Source organism: Anser anser, assembly GCF_964211835.1.
Source record: "Anser anser genome assembly, chromosome: 4".
NCBI lineage: Eukaryota > Metazoa > Chordata > Aves > Anseriformes > Anatidae > Anser > Anser anser.
Window position 1 is genome coordinate 35,855,588 of NC_139724.1, and position 24,765 is coordinate 35,880,352.

The window sequence follows — 24,765 nt, forward strand, 5'->3', positions numbered from 1 at the left end:
GTGGTTGTTTTTTTTTTCCTGTTGTTTTTTAGCAAGTTACTACTGTTCTTCATTTTGAGATTGAGGTTATCCCGAGATGGGGATAAACAAAGTATACAGAGAGCTGTGTTGTATGTATGTTGTTGACCATGGGTGATCATACAGTTTCAGTAAAATAATGAAGTTTTTCATCATGCCTGATCCACAGTGCATTTTTTGAAAATGATGGAAGTTTGTATTTTTTGCCTTGTATAAACACATTACTTGGATGGTTAACTTTTCAGGAAGGTTCTCTAATAGAACAAGATTTTACATTTATATTAATGTAATTTATTTCTCTTAAGTTTTCCAACGTTTCTTATGTCAGCGAATACATTTGCATTTACTGTGAGCTTGTGCTGGTCATCTGAGATTCTCCAGTGTTCTGTTGTGCCTGAAAACCTGTCTCTGTTGAATACCTTATTCCGCTGGGTGACAGATTTTGTTGAAGAACTTATTTTTATCTGTTCTCTTTGTCCAAAGGAATAAGTATCATGTTGGAGGAAAATCTGATACATTTTGCTAGCAGATCTATAATACTGAAGTGCATAATTTGGCAAGAGCTTGGGGCTATTCTCCTAGCTGTTGGACATTTTACATCCCTCAGCCACCAGCGGTACATCTTGATTCATTAGAAAATGCTGAATGGGTAGGCTTTGTTTCCTCTGCAGCCTGGAAGTGTTCAGTCAGAAAGAGAACAGTGTCCTCCGTTATGGTGTTGTAGCTGTCTGTATAAGAAGCAGATGCACGATACCGAGGCAGTGGATCAGCAGAAAGCATCTAATTGCCAACAGAGATGACATTTCTCAAGTAATATTCAGACTGACCAAGCGGTCTTGAAGGCCATAGCTACAGATAAGTTCACCAAGGCTTGTACTGATAAAATACTTATTTCTAGAGTCTTTGCTGAGCTACTCAGAAGCTAACTTCAGTGAAAAAGGTGTTTTTGTGTCTCTTTGACCTTATAGCCTATTTTTTGAACTCACTATATTCTTTCATAGTTCTATCTGCAGATTATTAGGGAGCTTTCTGTTGGATCCATTATTCTTCAGTGACTTACTTAGATTAATTACACTTTATAATTTAATTATCTTCTTAATTTCTAAAGTTCACCTAATGTGTAGGTAATAGAACAATGGAGAGAGATTCCGTGGCTGCTAGGTTGTATTGTGAGTCTGGGTGGAAACAATATGGTTTTTTGATGGAAATAAGTTTATTTATTAATTGTTGGAACTGTATTGCAGTAAATAAAAACAGCCATCATAGGTCCCCCCTCTCCTTTTTTTTCCATTTTGGTTTAGATTAGCTAACTTTAAAAAATAATAAAAGCAAGTTTGGTTCTTTTTTTAATTTAAAAACAAAACACAAAATAGCTATTACACTTTGCAGTATTTGAGGAAAAGAGGATCAGTGTGATACTCTTTGCCATTTTTGTGCAAACTCACTGGGAATTTCTTCCTTGTTAATAACGAATCACAAAGAATTGGGTTAATCTCCAGGTGATATATCGCATTTTTAATCATTGCTCTCTTGTTTTGCTGAAAAAAAAGTGTAGACATAAATGTGTCTAAATCCTTATTACCTCACAGCAGCTACAGAAGGTGCTCTTGGCAGATGTGTGTGATGTGGGTGACAGTAATGACAGTGAAAGGTGCAGGGCCTGATGGCTACAGCATGAACAACTGCAGCAGCATTTTGGTGCATGGCGCTGTTTCGGGGAACTAGAATTGGCTCCTGAGGCCTTTTAAAAATGAGTCTTCTGGATGGTTGGTGACAAGTGTTGAGGATTTTATGATGTGATATTGGCCCAAGTTAATCAGGTTGAGTACTGGCCCTGTGGTGATGGTTTCTTTCATAGACAGATGCCTATGAGCATCTGGAATGAATCTGTCATATTTCTTACAGCACAGGCAACTTGGATTAATTTAGGTTTGCGGTGGTGCGAGGAGGCACCTTTCAGTCAGTGTTTGTGAATGTATACTCACAAGTGGTACTTCCCAAAACTACTGATGGAACAAAGTTGAACTTGGCCACGGGGGCAACAAACTTTGAATGATGTCTTTGGAAGAACAAGGCAGGCAATGAGGCAGGAGTTCCTCGGAGGTGGAAAAGAAAGAAAATGAAGTCAGGAATGCATTTGTAGAAAGGTAAGGTGCTGGTTTAAAGCTACTGTCTTTAATGACTGTGGTGGACAGTCATTTTGATCTCCCTGTTGTAGCCATCTATGGGACTCAAGGTAACTGAACTCTGGTTCCCCATCCATTTATTCTGTTGCCATGCTGGTGTTGTCAAATCACCTAACTGGTTGGGTGCATTCCATACAGCAGTCCTTTCGACAGGCAGAGGATCTTCACTCACAGCCTTTCTCTGTTTGCTATTCCAGTGAAGTGTAAGTTAGTGACTATATAGCATACATGTTTTACCTAGTTTTACAGTTTCTTTGTTGTTTTCACCATTTCATTGATCACTGTTCTCTTCCTTTAAGTGTTTTATCAACTTGGCAGCTTTGTAAGAGAAATATTCGGAGTGGCTCATCTTACTAAAAGGTAATGATGACTGGCCTCATCTCCATGACGTCAAAGTGGGATAGTTTTTATTAAAAAGTTAGGGTATTTTTTATTTAAAAAACAGAGATGTCCAACTGAGTAAGATGAGCACTTAACTACCCTATGCTGCTTTGAATACATCCCTTTTGATAATTTCAACTGTGTATCTTGATTTTGGAAACAAGACTTCTATGCAAAACAGTATCTTTCAGTGGTCAAAAGCAGGTAATTTCAATTACACCTTCAAATAAAAGTCACAAGATGTCTGTGTGCACTTATAGAAATGTCTGTGTGCACCGTATGACAGGTTTATCTCATAGGGTTAAATATGAGTGGGGTTTTCCTTTTTTTTTAAATGTAGTTATTGATAGAAGAGGGAAATACAAATGTAACAAAGAATAACTAAACATGCTCTTCGAATTTCACTTCACAACAAGGATCAAAGATAAACACACTGCCACCTGTTAACATGGTATGAAAGGTGAGCATTGTGCTCTACTAATTTATTTTGTTCTATTTGAAACAAAGTTAACCAGCTCAGACTTAGTGTTATGTCAATAGACAGATCCTCTTTCAATTGCATTGTTTCTGACATGCTGCTTCTGTTGTTGGTACGAGAGATGCCTCTGTTTCATGCTCATTTAGTCTTTCATGGACACTATAGATAAGCTGAGACAATAGTTTTCTTTCATCAAGCAGTCACTGAAAAAATAAGATATAACTATAGTGCTCATTAAAAATTATTGCTTATCTTTTCAGTGTATGCTCACCATTTTGTGCATGTATGCATTACACAGGACTTGCATAAATATCTTGAGTGATCTGTTGAGGGCAAAAGGAGGATGACTTTTATGAAAAATACCTCATGCTAACATAAACGTTCTGTAGTTTGCACAATCTTTAGTTCAGGTGCAAGTCTTCTTATCGATATGTTTCCTTTGTTATATGACTGTATTGTCAGCTCAATTTTCATGATGTTGTTAGAGCTTGAAAGCCTGAATGTGTGCAAGTGAACTATTCTACTGCTACTTATGATACAGCACCACGGTGGGACAGGAAGCTTCTCCATTCTTCGCAGTTTTGGTTGACTCTGAGTTATGTACTAATGAATTTGTATGCAATTCTGAAAAGTTTTGCCGGTTAAGGGAAAAGTGTCACTAATAGGCAGTGACAGGCTCAGGAAATATGTGCAGAATCTGCACCCTATGATACTATTGCAGCATTCTGATCTAGAAGAGTAGGGAATGAGTATGTATGCAGTGCAGCTAAGAGCTGGGCTGAGGGGATGTTGGAACATCCCAGTAGAGCTGCAGCTGTGAGGGCCCAGGGTTCACCACAGGGCGATTCTTATTTTCTGCACAGTGGGCAGGACTGAAGTCCCATTTTTTTGGCTCTGTCTCAGGTGTCCAAACACTCAGGCTAGAGGCACTCTGTATCCCATGCTCTGGTGGCTGCAGGTGGAGGGCCATGACAGCCCTGAACGAGTTGTTCAGTTTATATAGGTCAGGCGTAAATGAAGGTGATCTCTGCAAGTGAGGCACCTATGTTTCCCTGTGCGCTCCTCTGAACAAAGAGAGGTGGGTTCAATTTGCCTATCCATACTTTTGCCATCTATGTAAAGTGAAATGTGTTTGTAAAGTGATAAAGATAATGCTGCGTGTCCTCTTCCTTCCTCCAAATGAAGTAAATCTCTGATGAAACAATGAGCTGCTGAAGCCAAGGAAGCTTCTAAGCAGGATGCGGAGATAAACTGGTAAACTAAATAAACATGAACTTATTTCTGTGGCCACATTTGACAGCATAGAAGAGGAATAAAAGTTTGAAATATACAAAAAAAAATACATCTTCGGCTTACAAATTTAAATTACTTTAATACATGAAATGGGTATGGAAAGTAAAATCATTAATTAAAGTTATTATCTCAGATACAGGAATTGGATAATGAAAAGGAAAAAGTTGAACTACCGGTATTTATATTGCATCTGCAAAGCCTACCATTGTTTTCCTCCTTTGTGCTTTATAATTTTAAGGTAGCAACACAGCAAGTTGAATCCTGATTTGACCTTACGTGCCTGGCTGTTCAGCTCAGTGGTTTCCCTGTAGAAATAGAAACTGACACTGCCTTGCTTGAATTTTCTTCAATCAATATGAGTGTGACACAATACAAATTATACAGTAGAATAGTATTTAAGAAACGCTTATCTATTGATACAGATGGATAGAGAAATAAGTTTTTATCTAAGAGCTTTCAAGGTATTCTTCAAGTGAAATGGAACCCATGGAATGACTTGTGTATTTCGTTACTTTTTTAGATACATTTTCTTCAGCTTTGTTTTTTTTTAAACAGTATAGAATTCCTTAGTATAAAAGTTAGCAGAGTAAATGACTGCTACTGTACATCTAAAATGTAGCTATATAAAAATATTTATGCATATATTTCTTTAACTTTAAAAACAAACCCTTAGAGGGTATGCATTGTGAGCACAAGTCTACAGTAGCAGAACTGTTAATTTGCCTGACTAGAAATATTAACCATACTATATCAAATAACTGCCAGAAACAATTCCCCACCATTCCCCGTGACTTCATTTTAATTGATTTTTTTTAAACTTCCACCTTCTGAGATTTCGTTTACTCTGACAGAATGTTTATTAAATGTGTAAAAAGAAAATTGTTTTGTAAATTGTTTCCGAGAGTGTTTTTATCTTCCATAAATCGGTGGCTCATTTAACATTTCCCATCTACCTTTGTTTTCCACCCCCATGCTCTGCCTCATTTGTTTCCTTATTGGATTTGGTGATTAAATACTGATCAGCTGCTGGTCTGATCAGCTGGGCATATTGCTTTCTTTTAAACATTTTTCATATACACCCTGAGGACAGGGTTACACGAAGTTACAAACAGAGTGGGTGTGTGGTTAGTTGGTACCATTTGATCTGCTTTACAGATGATGTTCAACTTGACAATGAAAATTTGTAAAACTGATAATTGAAACAGACCCGTGTGTTACAGCAGAAATAAACAACCCACAGCAGTCCAAAAGGGCTCGCAGTTTGTCACTTTACATTGCAGAGCCCTAGTTTGTGTTCAGGCCTCTGATGCTAAACAGAATATAAGATACCATATGAATATAAGATACCATATGTTCAGTTGTAATACTGTATATAACTACAGTACTGTAATTAATGTAAATTAATTCTTCCCTATTCTAAATCCGTTGGAATCGGTAGATTTACGGTGAGGGAAAGCTGGAACATCATGACAGCGAAGTGTGCATATTCGTTTGCTTTGCCCATAGCTGTGTACGAATGGTTTCTTCAGTGGGAGCCCTGAATGATAATTCCAGGGCTGGATTTGTCTTTTAATTGTTTACCCCTATTTCAGAAGTACAGTCAGAAATGAACTGAACAATTAAATAATTCTGTGAAGTGCTGATTCTTCTAAGGATGATTTAAATCTCTTCATTGTTGGCTTGGGAACAGTTATACCAGCCTGATGGCAGTAAGTTCTTTTGCTCTCAAGATTTCAAGACTACTTCTTGATACACCGAGACTAAAACTTTCTGTGAATATTTACAGCATGTGTGATAATGAATATTAGTTCTGGAAAGCAGTTATCATTTTAAATATACATCCGTAGCTTTCTGTATGCTCCCTCTGTCCTTTAATGAACTAAGTAGCAGTACTTATTCATCTAAGCCACTTGATCTTCAAAAACCTAAGGAGCGAGGTAGGGTTGCGACAAGTATCACTTCACTTTAAGTACTGGGATCTGTGGCTGCTCTTTCCAGGCATTCCCTAGGTTTCACTCCAGCTGCCAATGAATTCTATTTCTTGGTTCTGTAATGTAAAAACAGGTACCAGAACAGAATATTCATCCTTTGGTTGATGCCCTGATCAGATAATTGCTCATCTCTGTGTGTGGAAAGTAAACATAGAGGTGCTCTTCTCAGCCCAGATGGGCAGCAGCTGTGGGCATGCAGAACAGAGGGATTTGGGCACCTCTGTCATTCTGCTGATGTGTTACTAGGCCGCTACAGACTTGTTTGCACTTGGAGGCAATGGGATTTTATAGAGAACAAGTTCAGAGTGGGCATCACAGTTCTACTCTGGTAGCACTGTAGCCACTTTAATGACTGTGGCTTTCTACCTTTTTGATTACTTTTGGTAATTTTATTCTTTCTCTTCTTTCTTTATACTTTGCTCATTCTGTGACCTTTAGAAAATGCACAAATGCTAGGCAATTAGGCTGTATTTGTCTGGAGATGTATGCATGCACGTACATCGCATAATGCTACCAGTGGTGCAGCTGAACACACACAAAACCCTAGCCAACTGTACCTATGCTGTGCTTCTGTATGCCACGCTACAGTAGCTAGGTGTACCTGACTGCTAGTGAGTGTCCTAGCTGGCTGGTTATGACCCAGGTAAAACAGGTGGATACAAGCTAGGACTGAAAACTTCATAACAGGGAACGTCTGCGTGCTTGAGGAGACACATTTATACCATCTACTTCAGTGCCTGAGTTAGATTTCTGATGGAGCTTAAATGCAAAGCCCAGGCTGCTAACCTATAAGTTTAAGTTACATTCCTTAATGCTAAATGGTACAAAGAGCCTTCCTCTGCCGGCACACAGTGTTTAGTAGAGGAGGTTCTACCATAATATAGATTGATAATAATTTATCCTGCACACATGCTAATAGATTTGTGGAAATATGCTCAAATTATTTCACGTTTTTTCTTTAGTTTGAAGAGCTTTTCAGATCTTTCCTCATTCCTAATTTCTCAGCACTGTTGTGGATTGTAGTTGTGTCTTGCAAATTATTTCCTCCTTTTTGTTTGACTAGTAGAAATATTAGGCATGGTAACCACAATAAACATGTTTGTATAGCTAATAGTAAAACTATCAAATGGATTTTGCGTCATTAGCTGTCAGGGCTGCAGAAGATGAGTAGTTAAGTGAGTAAGTAATGTGTAACATTATCATTGACGGAACATTTCTTACCATTAAGCTTTCAAACTCTTATTCAGCTGTCAACACATGGGCACTTTCTGGAGCCAAATTCTCTCATGCTGTGCACTGCCTGCAGCTCGCCTGAAGCTCAACTTTGACTAAAAGTGTTGATTTCGCTTCTTTTAGCCTTGTTCTCATTTAGCGTTAAAACCTGCTTAGAGTCTGCCTTTTATTCTGTAAAGTACACATGCATGTGTCATCCCTCGCACACTTCTGATGTGAAGTTAAGATGTTCAAAAGATATGCTAGTAATCGCAATGAATAATTGATTAGAAAGGAGTCTGGCAGTGTTAATTGTGAGGTGCAGCTGAGTGAATGCCAAAACAAAAGCTCTTCTAAATGTTTCCGAAAACCTTGTAAAGTCTTTAGCATTGAGCAACAGGGTCAGTGCACTGAAGTGGAATTTAAAGGAGGTTCTTGAATGTAATGGATTTTGACTTCCCTTTGTCATGTGCCTCAGTGCATCATTGATTGAGCACTCATTTGTTAAATCAGCTGTGTTTTTTGCCATTTGTCAGAGCATAGACACTTACTGCAGCCTTTTTCCCTTTAAACGTGAGTTTCTTGTCTTAATAAACCATGGGCGTAAATTAGTTTTTATCTAAGGTAATCAATTTTTCAAGCAGAGAGGCATGCGAAGGTGGTCACAAAGAAACACTTTGTGAGGTTTTGTTTTCATAACTGTTAGAAGAAAAAGGAAAGATCAGGGCTATATTTTAGCTGAAACATTGATAATTCATGTCTCTAAATTCAGCTCCCAGCAAAATGCTCAGAAATGATTTTATTTGGAAAGCTCTAAATGGTGTGCATTGAATGAGTAGTTCAAGGTAGCCAGTGTTCAGTCAATCCTTTAAGAAATGAGCGAAGGAAACCTGAGGGTTAAGGACCAAGCAGGTACTGTACGTTTGCAGCTATGCGAGATGTTCTCTGATTAGTGGAAAGGCTAATTACCTGGCGTATGCAGGAGTGCTGTAGGTGCCATGCATACCTGATTAGAGTTCTGACAGCAGGGCAGAAGAAAGAAGACCTTGAGAATGTGCCAAAAATATCCCTTTATGTAAGCAGATGCTATTACCCTTGGAAGAGAATAGTCACTTAGCCAGAATGGTTATTGCTGCTAGTAATAAGTATTCTACAGATGGGCCATCAACTTCTGAGAAATGTACATGTGCGGTATTTAATACAGCAATTACTTGTCAAGTCTGGAAATGTTCGTCTTGATGCTCTGTGCTTGCTGGATAAATGACCAAATCAGATTTATTTGCCGATTGTCATCAGAGCACAGAGTCTGAGCGAGGAGTCGGTAGTTGTCACAGACTGAAAACAAGCTGACATTTGGAGTTTTTTCAACATTGATACTGGTAATGAAGTTAGAAGGCGTTTCTTGATCTCATCACTAAGTGAGAGTTCTTCCAAAACGTATCTATGGGAAAAAATGGGGAGAGCCTCAGCATCCTGCTGGATATAGGCTCCAGTGTGAGGTACGCTTGGAAGTGAACCCTCTAGGGGACTGTACTTTGTCAGTCTTTTAGGAAAAGGTTTTGAGGAGGGAAAGGACAGAGAGAGGGACGGAAAGGAGAGAGCCTGGGGAAGGCAAAAGCTGGTCACATTGACAGGAGAATTTAAAACGTATCGATAGCATAGAGTTTAGCACTGTAACTGTCTCAATATAGAATCACAGAATGTTAGGGATTGAAAGGGATCTTGAAAGATCATCTAGTCCAGTCCCCCAATATAACTAGAATGAAAAGGGATAGAGAATGAATTGTCAGCCCTGATATCACTTCTTTTTAAAAAATGGAAAACAACAACAAGAACAACAACAACAAAAAAAAAACTTTTTTTTTTTTCCTGCAAGGTGCAGAATGCCGCCTTTATCCAGGATGAGATGTAAATGTTCAGCACCTTTAGGCTTGGGTCCATAATAAGCAGCAAAGTAAAATTGCCACCCAGTTGCAGGTGACTAGAATGAAGCTGCATTTTCACGTATTATAGTGAATTATGATAAGTTTAATTGCAGCCATGCGTTGCAATTAATAAACATGTTTTGTTTTGCTTTGTTGGCAAGTGCGCTGCAGTGACACCTGCCACAGTTGCAAAAGCTGTCCCACACAGCAGAGCCCTTTGCTCTTAAACCCGCTCTACAAGTAGCTTGTAACTTAAGCAGATGTTTTCATTTCTGATACTGTCAGGTGCTCAGGGAGAGTTTCTTTTTTTCCTGTCTCTGGCTCCCGTGGCTCTATGAAAAGTGTGAGTTTGAAACCAAACAAAATAAACCTTCAGTCCACATCTTTGCTCAGCCTTTACATGTACATTTTCCTGTTTTGAGCTCTTTTAAACTGCAGCTATCAGAAAGAATAAAATAGTGCATCACCTAGTAGAGTACTGAAGTGATCATCCAAGCAATTTTCTTCTCCCTGAAGCCAGACAGCCAAAGCTTTTTATTACTGACTGACTGAACTTCCTCTGTCTGTCTGTCTAGGTTGCTAGGCCACCTACTTGTCATGATTTGTGATGTTAGATGCTTTTGATTGTAGGCAAAACAGAAATGCTAATTTAAAAATAATATTTACATTTAAAAAACTCTCTTGTATAAGATGTGCTATAAAACTGCTGGGTTATTTTTGATATATATATATATATATATATATATATACACTTTTTTTTTTGTGGAATGCTCTGGCAGGCATCTGGCAGACTGCTCCCTGGGAGTGCTCTCTTGTTCACAGATCCCAAAGCTCTTCTCAGAAAAGCAGGGTGCTTAAAAAGTTTCCAAAGACATTTGAGAGCTGGCAGCTCATTTACAGCACCAATACTGGGAACAACCAGTCCATGTTATTGTTACTTTAACCTACAGGGTGATTGTTTCTGCTCTTAATATGAGAGAGGCTGGTCCCTTTTGTGTCAGGTTTGAAAATGAAGGTGATGGTGGCCTTGTACCCTTCTAATAGCAGGGCCTTGATTTAGCCACTGTCGTGTTACGCAAACCTGTCTTACGTGCATTTGCATTGCTGTACAGGTGGAACTGCCTTAGAGCTGTAACAAACAGTTATGTGCAATTGTAAATAGCCAATGCAGTTATTTTTTTGACTGCCACCTGTGTGAGTATGCAGCAAAACTTCAGGAATCTTTTTCACACTGAAATTACATTTATAACAAAAAAGGCTGATAATAAACTGATGGTGACTACAACACGGGGGTCGGGATCCCTTCTCTGAAATATATTTTGCATACGTGGACAGCCAGGAGCTGTTTTATTTCTCACTTGTAAGGCATTGTCTGCAGAATACTAGCAGGATCTGTGTTTAACACCAGGGTGAGGCTGTTGTTTAACCCCTCCATCTGATGGGGACTAAAGCTGCTTTATAATGAATAACCAGTAGTTATTGACAACTGATACTGAGCTGGATGATGGTGTTTTATTTTTCGTTATTCTTTCTTTTGGAATAGTTTCAGCTGGTAGATATCAATGGTGCATAACACTAACATGAGGTTGTGTACCTTAATTTGTGTTAGATCAATTGAGGAACCTGAGAACTACTTTGAAAATCAGTTCACTTATTAATCTTGGGATGGCTTAAATCTTACAACTCTCTGAGAAACTCACACGTTCAAGGTGGAGATGGCGGGTGATTTACTCCTTCCCTGACTCCTGTGGAGAGTACTGTTTGCCAGGTGAGGCAGTTCATGGAAGAAGTTAATCATGACAATAGACCCAAACAAGTCTCTTGTTGGTTAGAAAATCCTACAGGTCCTCAGTAAAAATTAAGAGCCTTAGGGATGTGTTGTCCAGCTAACCAGGTTCTGTGAATGTGTGTTGTCCTGTCATTTAACTGATTAGTTATAAGGGCTTTCACTTTCAAAAGGAATGTATCCTCTTTGCAGAATGGGAATTATCCTGGATATGGAGGACTGGGGTCTTTAGAAGTTGAATTCCACAATGATCTAATCCTGTACAGTGAACTTCCAGCCTGGCGGTGGTGCTGTGGGAAGAGCTGGGGCAAAGCCTGGGGAGGGAGACCAGAGCTAAAAAAAAACAAAGGTAGGCTGAAGACCTGAGAAGAGGAAGGTAGAGATCTTGGACAACATCTTTCCATTTCGTAAAACATTTCCTTGTTTTACCTCTTCTAAAGTAGGAAACACCTTCCAAGTTAATACTGTCTTGCCATTTGAACCCTTGGGAGTGCAAATCAAAAAAGGCTTTCTCGTGGGGGCTGTGAAGGAAGTATTTTCTCTTAATTTGGTTCCACTCTCACACGCCATTACCCTTCCCTGCCTAGGCAGTCTCTGCTAGACTAGGACTGGTTTGTTTTCAGGAACAATTTTGCCCCTCCAGAAATACTCTGTTACGTTATGGAATCAAGGATCCACATTTCAGAGCAGATGATTTAAACCAAAACGAGTGTTCGTATCAGATGGTGGAAAAGCAGGCTCCTTCTAACAGCAAGTTTGAACAGTGTAACCCATACAGGAAGTTGGAGAACAAAGCCAAGTTTTTGTTTGTCATACACTTCCACCTCTCCTTCCCCCACTCTTTTTTTTTTCTCTCTGATTCTTTTGGGCTAAAAAGTCAGAGTTTTCAGCTTTCTACAACTTACCTGTTCCAGTATGCCCAGTGCGTGCAGATGTCACCATTTCCAGGTGAACAGTGACATGTCACCTTTGGCAAAGGACACCCTACAAAGCACTCACTGCAGTGCACGTGGGTCTCTTGCTTGCTGCCTTACTCGGCTTCATGCCAGTTTCCTGCCTCTCCCTGTGCTAATGTGAAGTGGGCAGCGCTGGGCAGCCCGAGAGCCTTCCTAGATAGCACTTCTCTCTCTGTTTGCAAGGGAGATGGCAATGGTGAGCCCACAATGACTTGTGGAGGTGGTTTTTTGTTGGACCTGCTAGCACAAAATCAGTGTAGACAGCTCTCTTTTAATGAAACAGAGCTGTAGATTCAACCGTTTGCGTGCATGCTTCAAAGTGGTTATTTCTTTTAAGAAGGTGAGATGAGCGATTTAGGGTGCTCAGCTAAGTGGCATGCTGCTGTAAGCAAGACCTTGTTCAAATGGGTCACCTGTGACTTTAGAGATAGCATGTAATTGAAAAAATGCTGCTTTTTTTTTTCTGGTCATGAATGAGATCCTCATCCATACCCGAGGAATAACATTTTAAAAAATGTACATCTTCGAAGCAGATGGTTAAACTAAAATAAAATTACAAGATATTCTGAGACCCGTATGGCGTTATTGATAACAAGAATATGGGCTTTGGCCCACCCTACTCCAGATGAACAAAAAGCTACATTTTCTTGTTCCAAATGTGCATGTTGGGCATTTTAAGACATGTATTAAGCAGATGTCTATGCTGTGGGGATATCCAAAGCAATGCAAAAAAAAATGCAAAACAATACCAAAGTTTCATGCTTTCAACCCTGTGTTTGGACAATAGGCTAGAGAGGTGGATGAGCTCTTGCAAAAGCACAAAAACTTGTCACCGGGAGAAAAGAAGCAGTTTTTACTGCTTGTATAGAATTGGTGAAATGGATGATAATCACTGCGGTCGTGCTGAAGCATGTTTGGAGTCAGAATTCCAAAACAACTTCTCTGCTATAAAATAGTCTGGTAACTCTTCAAACAGAATAAAGATTTTTTTTTTTGGTTACTAAATGATCTTTGTCTGCACCTAGTTAATCTAAACAGAATCACTTTTCTACAGTTTGGTACTTTTAACCTTTGTGTGCTGTAGTGATTTGTGATTTTTGAGGCAGTTATTATATTATCTGCCACAAAAAGGTGCTTTATGTTCCCTTTTCCTTATTCACTCATTGATAACATATTTAACCTGTGAATGTTCAGCAATTTATGCACAATTCGGCTGAATACTGTAATAATCCATTCTAAGCATTAAAAACAGTTATCACAAGGTAACATTAGGTCAGCACACAGAGTAGGCTGTTCAAATCTTATTACTGATTGCTGAAGATTTTCTTCAGTTGTTTTTAAACCATGTAATTCCATTTACTATTTGCTTCTGGAAAAGGTGGTGTGGCAGCATAATTTGAGTTGAGACATCTTGCTTTTGATTCCCATTTGAAAGCAAATGCTTATATAATTTAATTTCTTACACAAATTATTTACTTCCAGGCTTTTTGAAAAGAAGGCTGCATCTTCAGTCCCATCTTCCAAAGTGGAGAATATTTACCCACCTACTACTGAAGTTCCTACAGAAGTTGATGTTATCAAAATACAGTGCAAGAGTTACTCTGGAATTTATGCAGATGTAGAAAGCAAGAAAGATTTAGGGTTACAACTGGGTTTTCAATCAGTTTAGTTTTTGCATGTCCTGTGGACATTTTGTAATCTGCCACCCACCCTCCCCAGGGGGTGGATTGGTAGTGTACCAGCTGGTGTGGTCTGTTTGGAAAATGCAAGATAATCACTCCTGCAAGACTACAGTCACAATGTCTGTAGAAATGTATTTGGGAAAACTAAAAAGAAATAATAGATTAAATAACCGCATCCTTTCTAACATTGTCTAACTAATTTATTAGGATCTGCATATGTTTAATAATGCTGTTGTTTTTATTGACTGTGTGGATATGTGTTTGTGTGCATTAAGTTTCTTCTTCAAAAACAATTTTATTTGAGGCTGAACTTGCTGGGTTTCCTGGAAGACAAAACCGTTTTTTCCCCTCCCTCTATGTAAACCATGCTATTTGACTCCTCTTCAGTATGTATTCATTATCTTAAAATAGAAACAACCTCCCCTCCCTGTGCTCAAAATCAACATTATTGTTGAATTCCCAGGCCTAAGAGAATACTGGTTGCATTACAAGCAAATAATTTTCTATTCTGTATGGTAGAAGAAACCATCAATTAGTACAAAAAGGGTTAATCATATTTCCCTTTTTAAAATACACCTTTGTTTCCTCTGTCTTGTGTTTGCCAAAGAAGATAGAATGAAATGGCAAACCTGTGTTTTTGTTCCTTTTCAAAAATCCCTGACAAGCCCATGACACAGGCTACTGCTGTAGCTGTACATTTCTATTCATTATTGATGACTTGGGGCCAGGCAGGCAGCACAGAACACAAGCACTATAGATTACCATATTGGGGGCTGGGTCTGGGGGGTTGTGTGTACGCGTGCGCACGCACACACACGTGTGCGTGTATTTTGGTTGGGTTTGGCTTAACGCTTTGGAAATGCTCAATTCTGAAAGGAAATCATATCCGGGAACAATAAGGGAAAATAGAGCGAATGAGCTTTGTCATGCATTTTAATAAAACAATTTTGGGCACTTAGACTAAAGAAGAAAAAGAGAATATATGAGTGAGCTCGCTCACAAACTAATTATTATTAATTTAACTTTCTAGCAGTCTTGGCAGCAATCCTGAAGGGTCCTGAGCATCATTTATCCTAAGGGAATTTGGAGAGCATTTCTCACCCTACAGAGTGTAGGTAGCACCTTTGCTGATAAGGAATTTTGCTGACAAAACAAATGTAAGCTGTCTAATTTGTCTGTATTGATACTTATAGAGTAACAATGCTGTTGGTCTGATTTGAGAGGAGGGGTAGTATCTTATTTCACAGGTACCAGAGACCAAACCCATGGTTTGGGTGAGTGGGAGTAGTTATTCCAGCACTTTATAGATTTTGAAGTGGTATTCCTGAATAGTGAGTCACCAAGAGACCTTTGCAATCCCAATTAAGTGTTTTATTACTGCTGTTTAATGAATGAACGCTTACGGGTTTTTATTGGCACAACGTTCCTGCCCATTATATAAAGTTTTTCTTCCATATCTGATAGAGGAGTTGTACATTTTTTTTATACTTGTACTGTTTGAGTTTCTTGGCTTTAAGAAAAATGAGGGAGATAGGAGTTTATCTAAACAAAGTACATATGTTAAAAATATGAAATGTGTTTTGGTTCAAATATCGATGGTGTGTTTATGTTTTTTTTAAAAACTATTCAGTTTAGTTTTCAGTTAGAAGGAAGGGTATCAAAAGAAATAAATCCATTTTGACGACTGCTTATTTCTGTAGTATTTGTTATAGCTTCTCTTCCAGGTTTCTGTAATTTTCCCTTATGCTTCTGTTTTCTTTTGCACAACTGATAATCAGAGCACGAAAAGTTAATTCAAAGTTTAGTTAATTCAAAGATTATTGTTCTAAAACATTTTATATATATACATATACACTTCTGGAATAAAATACTGAGTTCTAGAGAGTGATTAGGTCCAGCTCACAAGGAAGATCAGAAAAAGCTGGTAGGGACCTTTCTCTGTATCTGATCTCTGACCTTGGACATCACTTTTCCAGTTCTCTTTTACATATTGAAGAAGCCTTTGAAAAAAAAAAAAAAAGGCTGGTGTAGAGCATAAGAAAACCTGCTTTCTCTTGTTTTGGGAAGTAGAGGTGAGAAACCATTCCAGTGGAAGAGGGGCATTTAACTATCCCAAAAAGAAATATCAGGCAAAACATGATGTTTGTTTAGTGCATTCCTTTAATTTCTGTAGTTCTGGTTTCTCTTAGTTGTGACTGAATACTCTTTAATGTGTTTCAAAACATGGAATCAACTATATGGCTAATTTAATACTACAACTTCTCTTTTAGAAGGAATTTCTTTTCCCTGGAAGGTCCCACAGCACCATCTAGTGTGCCATCGTTTCCTGCTATTAAATGGTGTTGTGATAGCAGGGGTGTTGAGGCTGGCATGTTTTCCTATTAATGTCTTCCTATTAATTAAAATTAGGATTTGCTGGTTAATGTAGGTAGATTCACTTGTAATTTTCTTTTTCAAGAAAATATACATGAAAATTAAATGGAAAAATAACTTTTTTTTCTAAAATGTGTATGTTACTGCATTTCTGTTTCCTACATTCAAAACAAGGAGAAATTGTAGTGCGTTCTTAGCACTGCACTACCATACATTGCACTTGACATAAGCTCCAAAGCATGTAACTGTGCCTTATATCCATATCATGCATGCAGCTGTTTATCAAGAAAGGGCCATGCTTACACCTGCAGGCACCCTGATCCCCCAAGCTGCTCTGCTTTCCTCCTCAGTCCCACTAAGGCCTTGCTAGGTGCTGTGGGAACCTTTCTGCCTGTGAGAAGTTACAGGATTGTGTCAAAATGACTTTTGCAAAGGGAAGGGGATCAGTCTGAAAAATGCACAGGTGGGGATGATTGAGAAGTCCCTTTCTTCCTTTTATGCCTCCTCTAGGGAAGGCCCACCTAATGGCAATGTGTAAATTGAGTTCCTGTGCTGATGTACAGAATTAGTGATCTTGTTCTCTGATGACACTGCACAAGAAATAAATCTGAACAGGAACAGACAGTGGTTTAATGAGCTGGAATTTGGAAAAAGTATTGTGCATATGAGGAAGTTTAAAAGATTATCAGGATGAGATGTGAAGGAGAGGGAGAAAGCATTGGGGCCAGGAATGATGGTCAGCAAGAATGACAGAAGAGGAAATGGGAAAGAGCTGGAGCTACTGTCTCGGCGGTATCATTGCATGCACTGAAGATGTTAACAAGACACCCAACTTCTTGCATTGTGCAAGAGAGCTAATAAAATGTTTCAGGAGGGCGCTGCAAGTTTGAGCAGGGAGTGTGGCTCGCTCCTGTCCCAAATAGGCATGCAAAGGCTCTCCACGACCCCTTTGGTCACGCACAGTAGCGAGAGGTTGCTGCAGCTGAAGGGAAGTGCAGCCAGGAGCAGTTTTCTCAGCCAGCAGCATCCCCCTGTCCATCGCGGGAGCTATTCCACATGCTGCCAGACAACTCCTGTCTCACCGAGTTTCACTCATGCTAATGTAAGCTATCAGGTTTCAGGATGCTTGACAGAAGCACTTATTTCCAACTCTGATTAAGACTTTTTTTTTTTTTGTATTTTGTGCATCATTTCAAGTGCTCTTCTTCACTTTCAAAGCCCAAAGAAGTTTTTATAGTTACTTTAAAACTCAGGGTCCTTACTGACTTTACTGTTTCGTAAAAAGAAAATTTCTGATGTGTTGAAGATGCCCTCTGCTGGGAAGCCAGGCAAACTATATTTATATGGAGTTTTACCTTCCTGAAATACTCATACTCTTCGCTTAACTCTCTACCCTGTACTGGAGCCTGACCCCTCAAAACTGCTGGAAACAATAGTTTCTCCTTTTGATTTTTTTTTCCACTAAATTTACAACACAGGTAGTAATGTTATGCCAGTATTTCAGACCACTGTATTTCTGCCCAGGTTCTGTTACATTGGAAGTACTGATTTCTGGCTGCTTTAATTAATTTTGATACCGTGTTGATTTCGTACTTGCATAAAGTGTGTGTAAGGGGAACATTTGCATTTAGTAATTCCTAATAAATAATGAAAATACTTTTGGTTTCTATGATTATCTGATGCTAGTACACTTTTTAATATCTTTTTTTTTCAAATTTCCCGTTCCATAGAAGAGAACACCAGGTTCATAGAAGAGAACACCAGGTTGTCACAACAGAACAAAGGTGGTGCAATGTCTGGAACAATTCACGAAGTACTATGCATAATCTCATAGTTGATATGAAATCTGGTTTATTTTGTCTCCTTCAATAAAGGAAAAGCCATTTGACACAGCACTTCTAATTTTACAGTTTTGTTATTAAAATCCAATATTGGCCTAATTCGATAAGTTGCAGCTATTGTTGTACTTATTTATAACTATAGTTGAATTTGGGTTATGCAAAGCTGTATTTTCAATTTTGTATTGTAGTTCGTTGACTTAGTGCTGTAGACTGAATTTAACAAAACATGTGAATTTAACTTTGTTTTTTTCAATATCCTTTTGCATTTTCATATTGTATATTGTGGGGAGAATGGGTGTATCTAGCATTCTAAAAAGTATCAATTCATAAAGCCTTTGTTCTTCTCAGTATTCAGATCAGTCATTTGATATAAAACAGTACACTAAAGAGCTAAATTAAATATTTCACTCTGAAGTCCTACAATTGTATAATCCTTCTCAAGACCAATAACATCTTTGGAGTAGCTGACAAGGAAGGGATGTGAAATAGGAGACTTTTAGAAGCCCATGTTCTGCAGTTTAAATAATTTGGAAAATAATAAAATTGGAAAACAAAAGACAAGTGGTTATTTTGGAATCATGAGCTTCTGTGATGTCCCTGGGGGAGAACAACAAAGGAACACTGAAGATGCGTTGTGAGGCGGTGACTGAAATCACAAGCACAACGGAAAGTGTAGTTCTAACTCTACCTCTGAAATTGCAAGAGGTGAAAACCAACACTTACGTCATTTACATGGACTGTTTGTTGTTTTTTTTTTTGGGGGGGGGGGGAGGAGAGTGTATGCGTCAGTGTGGAAACTAAGAGATCTAGTTCAGCATCTAATTTAGCACAAATTTGTCATTTCCAGTGTTGCCTTTAAGTAGGAACAAATGAACAGCATAGTTTTTAAAGCCATGCTTACGCAAATACTGAAAGCTGCTCAAAGAATCCAGAAAAAGGATGTCTCAAATGCACCTGCAGTCACTTGGTCCATGTACTAATGCACTGAAATATTTTCCAAAGTATTGAAATTGTATTGAAATTAGACTTGAAATTGTATTAAAAAGGTTTAATAATCAAAACCTTGAGATGTGCAAAATTCACAGTTGCCTGTGCAACCCTTTTCTGTTAGGACTCCATTCATTACACAATGATGGTTTCACAAGGCCTTGCACAGGCCCTCACAATGTGACTTTTAGTTGTTTTGCTCTTCTGGTTTGAAACCAAAGAAGTATATTTAGCGTGGAGGTTTTAAACTTGTTCTGTGGTGTGTGTCTCGAGGCTATGCATCATCATTCTTGAGAATTGGGAGTGGGTGAAAGAAGCGGGTAGGCTCCTCTTTCCTGAGATTTTTGGCTGGTTATTCAGGTATATGAAAGCCCTGTTTCAGAAGTAGGAGTCGATCTTGTTGTAATGTCTAAAATTAAGATTACTACAGAACAGGTCAGCATGGGACTATATTTTAATTCAGCCTATTGAAGAGGGTGTGTAATGTAATGTCCTATCCAATAAGCAGTATTTTATGCAGGCACCATGTCACAATGTGGAATTGTAGAGCTGTGAGGGTTGAGGGTAGGAGAAGTCTTGCTGTCCTTCTCTTGAATAGATGGAGTTGACTTTAAGAGCTGTTGCAGTCTTTACAGTCTCTGTATCATGTTCTATAAGCTTTTGGGCCTTTGGGATAGCCCGCTTGTTTTCCTGTTGTGATGGTACCAGACTTTGAGAACATCTACTTAAGTGTATTGTCAGAAATTTGGTACTAGTTACCCTGTATTGCTCACAAACATACCTAATTCAGACCTGGAAGTACTTTACTAGGGGCAGGGCTACTATTTGAAATGAAAAACATTGTGAAGTGGTCTGCAAATTTGTCAAAAAAAAAAAAAAAAAGAAATATATTGGGTGGCACACAAAAAAACAAACCAAACCACCACCACCATTTCCAAGCACAAAAGCAAGAAAACAAATGACATAAGAAGAAACAGAAATAATACATGTTTTGAGGTAAAGTCCATCTCACACTGCAAGCAGAAAAACTGCCTAGATTGGTTTTAGTTGGGAGGTAGGGTGGGGAGGGACTTGCACTTTCTTTTCCGAAAAGTGGCACTGACTCTTGAAGAGGGAGCGAGGGGGACAACAAATATGCAGTACTGTTGTCTCCACATATGTGGAGATTGTTTTCTGAATGCGTTTTCCAGAGTTCATAGCCAGTTTTCTCACATATTACCCTATCAGTAGTAATGGAAAAGCCATCCGGTTAACTTGTTAGTAACCTTTATTCAGTTTATAACTTAAGGAGGCTTATACTTTTGCTCCTTTTGTGCCCTGCACTAAATTACCTTTAAGCACATGAGTAGGTAATTGATTTCAGAAATTATGCATTTCTTCTGTGCCTTGATTACAAATATATATATATATAATATGCATGTATTATGTATTATGTATTTTTTTTGCCTTCTAGTCCTACTTCTAACAAACCAGAGGCTGCTTTGGTTAAACTTTTTTTTTTCCCCACTTAGTAATTGCCATATGTGTGTCATACTGATGACCTGTGAGAATGAAGAAAAATTGCATGGGAAATTTGTGGGTAAAGGAAACGAAGGAAAGTTCACATGTATTTCATGCCTCATTACAATAATCCTTACTTGTCTTCTACCATGTGTCCCTTTGGATCTGTGCCCACTTTGCTCTTACTATTTGCATAATTTCTTTCTTAATGATTTGCCATTATAGATTCAAATCCATTATGTTACTTCCTTTTGCTGTCCAATTTGGCAGCCAATTACATGTATTGATACTACATATTCTCTTGGAGAAGAAAACACCTTCTAATATCTGCTCTACAGCAGTGCTGTACTGAATGAAACCTCTAAAAACCTTCTGAACATATTTTATCTATACAGGGCAAATAGCAATTAAATGCATCTCCATGTATCCTCCTTCCTGCTAAAGGGCATGTGCACATGCATGCACACACATGTATTTAAACTCTGTTAAGATAGTTTAATGTGAAGACGTGTTTTATGATACCGTAAAAAGAAGTGTATTTACCAGTACCTAATTTGACTGTTCAGACTCCTATTTTGTATCAGTGTCTCAGGTCAGGCTGAGATTTTGTTTTCTTCCTTTTCCACTAAAATCATTGAAATATATTCAGTCAGTCTCTCACATCAGAGGTGTAAATGGATTTCTTGAAAGTTTTTCTGCTGATGGCAAACGGCAGTCACTTTACAACTTTGACTCCATTGTGGGCAGCAGTCAGAAAACTTAACACTCCACCCGAACTTTGGAGATGCTAAAACTGTGTAATGACCTTGCATTCTCAAGGGCAGCTGCTCGGCTTCTGCTGGAAGTGCTAATCTACAATCTGTCTATCTCCATACACTGGGTGTTTGACAGCACTTGCCTGGAAAGCGAGGCAGGGAGTCAAAGTTAGATACTTTTGCTCTTTGATGGTGTTTGTGTCCGATGGACTTAAAAACAATAGTCTTATTTTTCCTTCCCACTCCTTTTTTTTTTTTTTTTTTGCCTGTCTTAGTCACATCACACAGGGCAAAACATGCCTGGTTAACAGCCTTCTAGCTGGACGGGGTAGAGTAACCATTCTCTTCCTCCTTTTCGTCTGGGTGAATTACATTTTGTTTTTACCTTAGAAACCTAAGTCATTGTCTGTAACTTCTGTCAGTTGGTTTTAGACTGAACGTGCTCTGTATGTTATTCTTTAGTGGGTCTGAATTGAGATGCGTCGCGTAGTGCTTATGAGCGTATTGAGGAGCACGTTTCTAACGAAAAGGTAATGTGTTGAAGTCAGGCAGTGTGTGCAGGGAAAGGTAATACCTTTTGTTAGATATGCTTTAGTCATGTGAATCCTTCAAGTCTGGAACAGAAACCTAAAGAGAAGGGCTTTTGCACATAAAAGCACACCAGTGTGTTCATATAACACATAAATGGGCTTTATGTACACAGGGTTTGGTTGTTCTTTTCCAGCTATATCAGGCAGTCTGATAGCAGGCTCTCTCCCCTAACAAATCTTGCCTTGTTTGCCCCTGTAAACAATCACAGTCAGCGCAGCACCACAGACTGAAAAAAATCCTTGGTATTAATGTAGTCCTTGTTTTTTCCAGCGAGAATTCCATATCAAAATAAAACATTAACATCAAATTAATCTCATTCTGCAACAGCATCTATTTTTTAGTATGAACTTGTCTGTACTGTCAGGTAATTGTTTAGCTTCCCAGGGAATTGCCTATGTGTTGCAAATGGGCAAATTCAACCTCATAAATCCTTTCTGTGGTGAGACAACGGGAAACTTACTTCTGATTATCAAGATCTCCAGGTTTAATTGCAAAACTTTCTAAAGAATTGCTGGAATTGACCTTTTGAACACTAGATTTTCAACAAGCACAGTCAGGATTCTATTTATGATGTATAAAGGGATTCTCTTCCCCTCCACTTACAGAATTAGGAAGAAGTGTTACTGTCACAGAGGTAACGTTTTCTTTTATGAAATTACATGCTTTGAACTAGCAGCTGTTGTTGCCCATTGCGTTAGTATCTCAAAGCTTCCATAGCAAATATGTACCAAGTCAGAGGTCCCGTCCTAAAGAGGAAGGATGCTGTCTTTATCCATCATCGAGATAAAGCAGAGGGTTGTTTTCTTTTGTTTTTACCTTTGCATTTTTCTGTAATGTATAAAAGTGCTGTGGGATGCTCTGAGGTATGAAGCACACAAGAAATGGCTAATGGTGCTGAATCATTGAGATCCTTCAGGTTTAGAGGAGAGCTGGCTGTAGGTGCATCGCCTCCTGCTCCATTCATGCTCCACGTTGCTCATGCCCAGAAAAATCTGAAGTTGGAAGCCTATTCCAATTGTTTTCTGCTATCCCAAAACTTCAAGGTGCTTAGGGAGTACTCAGCCACTTGCTACTGTTTGAGCTGTGCAATGTAGTTGTCAATGGGGAAAAGGGAAGAAGAGGCTCAGGTATTCTTAGTAGTTTTTCCAGAGTTTGCCCATTCTGATGAAGTGACTGCTGCATCCGCTTTATACAGATCTTACTGTCAGCTCTCCATTCTAAGCATCGTAGATGCTGCTGTTCACAAGTTCAGCTCTTAGTGCCTCCTCCCTTTCTCAGCTTCTGTTTCATCCTTTACAGCTGATGTACTTGAACATCTATATTTCTTTATAACTGTATCTGCATTTTGGTCTAGGCTTCCCTGTAAACAGTGAGTGACTCCCTAAAGCAATTCTTACTGCTTCTTCTATTTCTAGTCTTTTATGATCCATCTCAGCTGTGACATTTGCAAAAAGATAAATGATTATGGATAGCTAGGCTGTGGGGCAGTCAGATACAGCATATATTATTAATTTCAAAATATGTTTTAAAATTCTGCAGAGTCTTCAAGTTGCATAGCTTATCTGTTGTCTCCTCTACCCTTCTTGTGGCATTTACTTCTTGCATTTTGTTTTAAGAGTACAAGAGGAGCTCTGTGTGCATAGTGGGCACTAGTGTCTGAATTAGTGACTTGTTGTGGACCCAGAAAGTAAATACAAAACTAGTCATATAAGGTTTTTCTTTATATTAGCTTCCAAAATATTTAAGTAAAGGTGTGTTACTCAAGGCTAAATGAAAAGCTGTCTTTTTATTTAATTATTTTTTTTGTGTGGAGACAAAACCAAACAGAAAATAAGCATCCTTAAAGATGAACATAAGCAAATTTTGTACTGTCATTCTTTATACCATGAAGTTTATGAATAGCCAAAGGAACTGTTCTTGAGAAATGTTTGGATGAAGAACGGTCTTGTCTTAGAGAAATTCTGAGCAAGCTCTGTGAATTAGCATACATTAAATGATAAAATAATTTTGTTGAGCAACAATAAAATATTGAAGTCAGATGGAAGGATGATGGGGAATTGCTCTTTGCAGTCATGAAACTGATGCATGTCATGTTAACTCCCAACCCAAACAACTCATTTAAAGATTTGCTCTCATGAAACTTAAAACCCTCTGTTTTGTCCAATCATCAGCTTTAAACCTGTTCCTTGTCAGTGAAGACAAAAAATCCTTTTGCTTGCGTCTGCCTGGGGGATGTGGAAAACGGAGGTGGTCCTGTGTGATTAAATTAGATGAAAGACTTGCCTTCTACCAGTGAGACACGAAGTCTAATCAAGTGAAATGAGTTTTGAGATCTCAGCTCATTTCCTTGGGGAGTATCAGTTTACATTACACAGTCACGACACCTAATTCATCACAGTTGATGTGGCTTTTGCTCAGAAGAAGACTTGGGATTGGGTAGCACGGGACTCAATCACAAGTCTTCCCCTAAGGAGGGGCAGCCTCATGGAGTTAAGATACAGCACAGTGAGGGGAGAGCTTTAATATGTTTTTTAAAATAATTGATCTGTATTTCTGTCTTTCAGATTAGAAAGGCTTAGGCCCAAAATGGGGAAAGCTAGAGGTAGAAAAAGATAACTTTGTACTGAGTATAGTTGATAACATGATCGACATACAGATGCTAAAGAAAGTACACTGAAGAGTGAAGTTGAACTTTTTGTCACTTAATTTCCACGATGTTGAATGGCATTTGTGTATTTCCATGTATCATGGTAAAATGAAGAAAAGAGTATTCTACTTCCCTGACTAATGGACATTTTTTTTTATTTCTT

At 38.6% G+C, this 24,765-nt stretch overlaps 1 protein-coding gene across 16 annotated transcripts in view; it reads left to right on the top strand.

The window, feature by feature from the left end:
- Window positions 1-24,765, top strand: part of SLC10A7 (solute carrier family 10 member 7) — a 180,673-nt gene that overhangs the window by 70,748 nt on the left and 85,160 nt on the right. For 2 of the 16 annotated variants that reach the window (XM_083834710.1, XM_083834704.1), the window contains one exon: window positions 13,709-15,530. The exons of 12 other annotated variants lie outside the window; for them this stretch is intronic. Coding sequence is in view for 2 of the 4 variants with exons in the window: in XM_083834704.1 (XP_083690830.1) it covers window positions 13,709-13,717 (9 nt within the window). In the remaining 2 variants the exon portion in view is untranslated. Of the gene's footprint in view, window positions 1-13,708; window positions 15,531-18,011; window positions 24,764-24,765 lie in introns of those variants that run through there. 2 more of the 16 variants (XM_083834711.1, XM_083834703.1) reach the window with 2 other exon arrangements.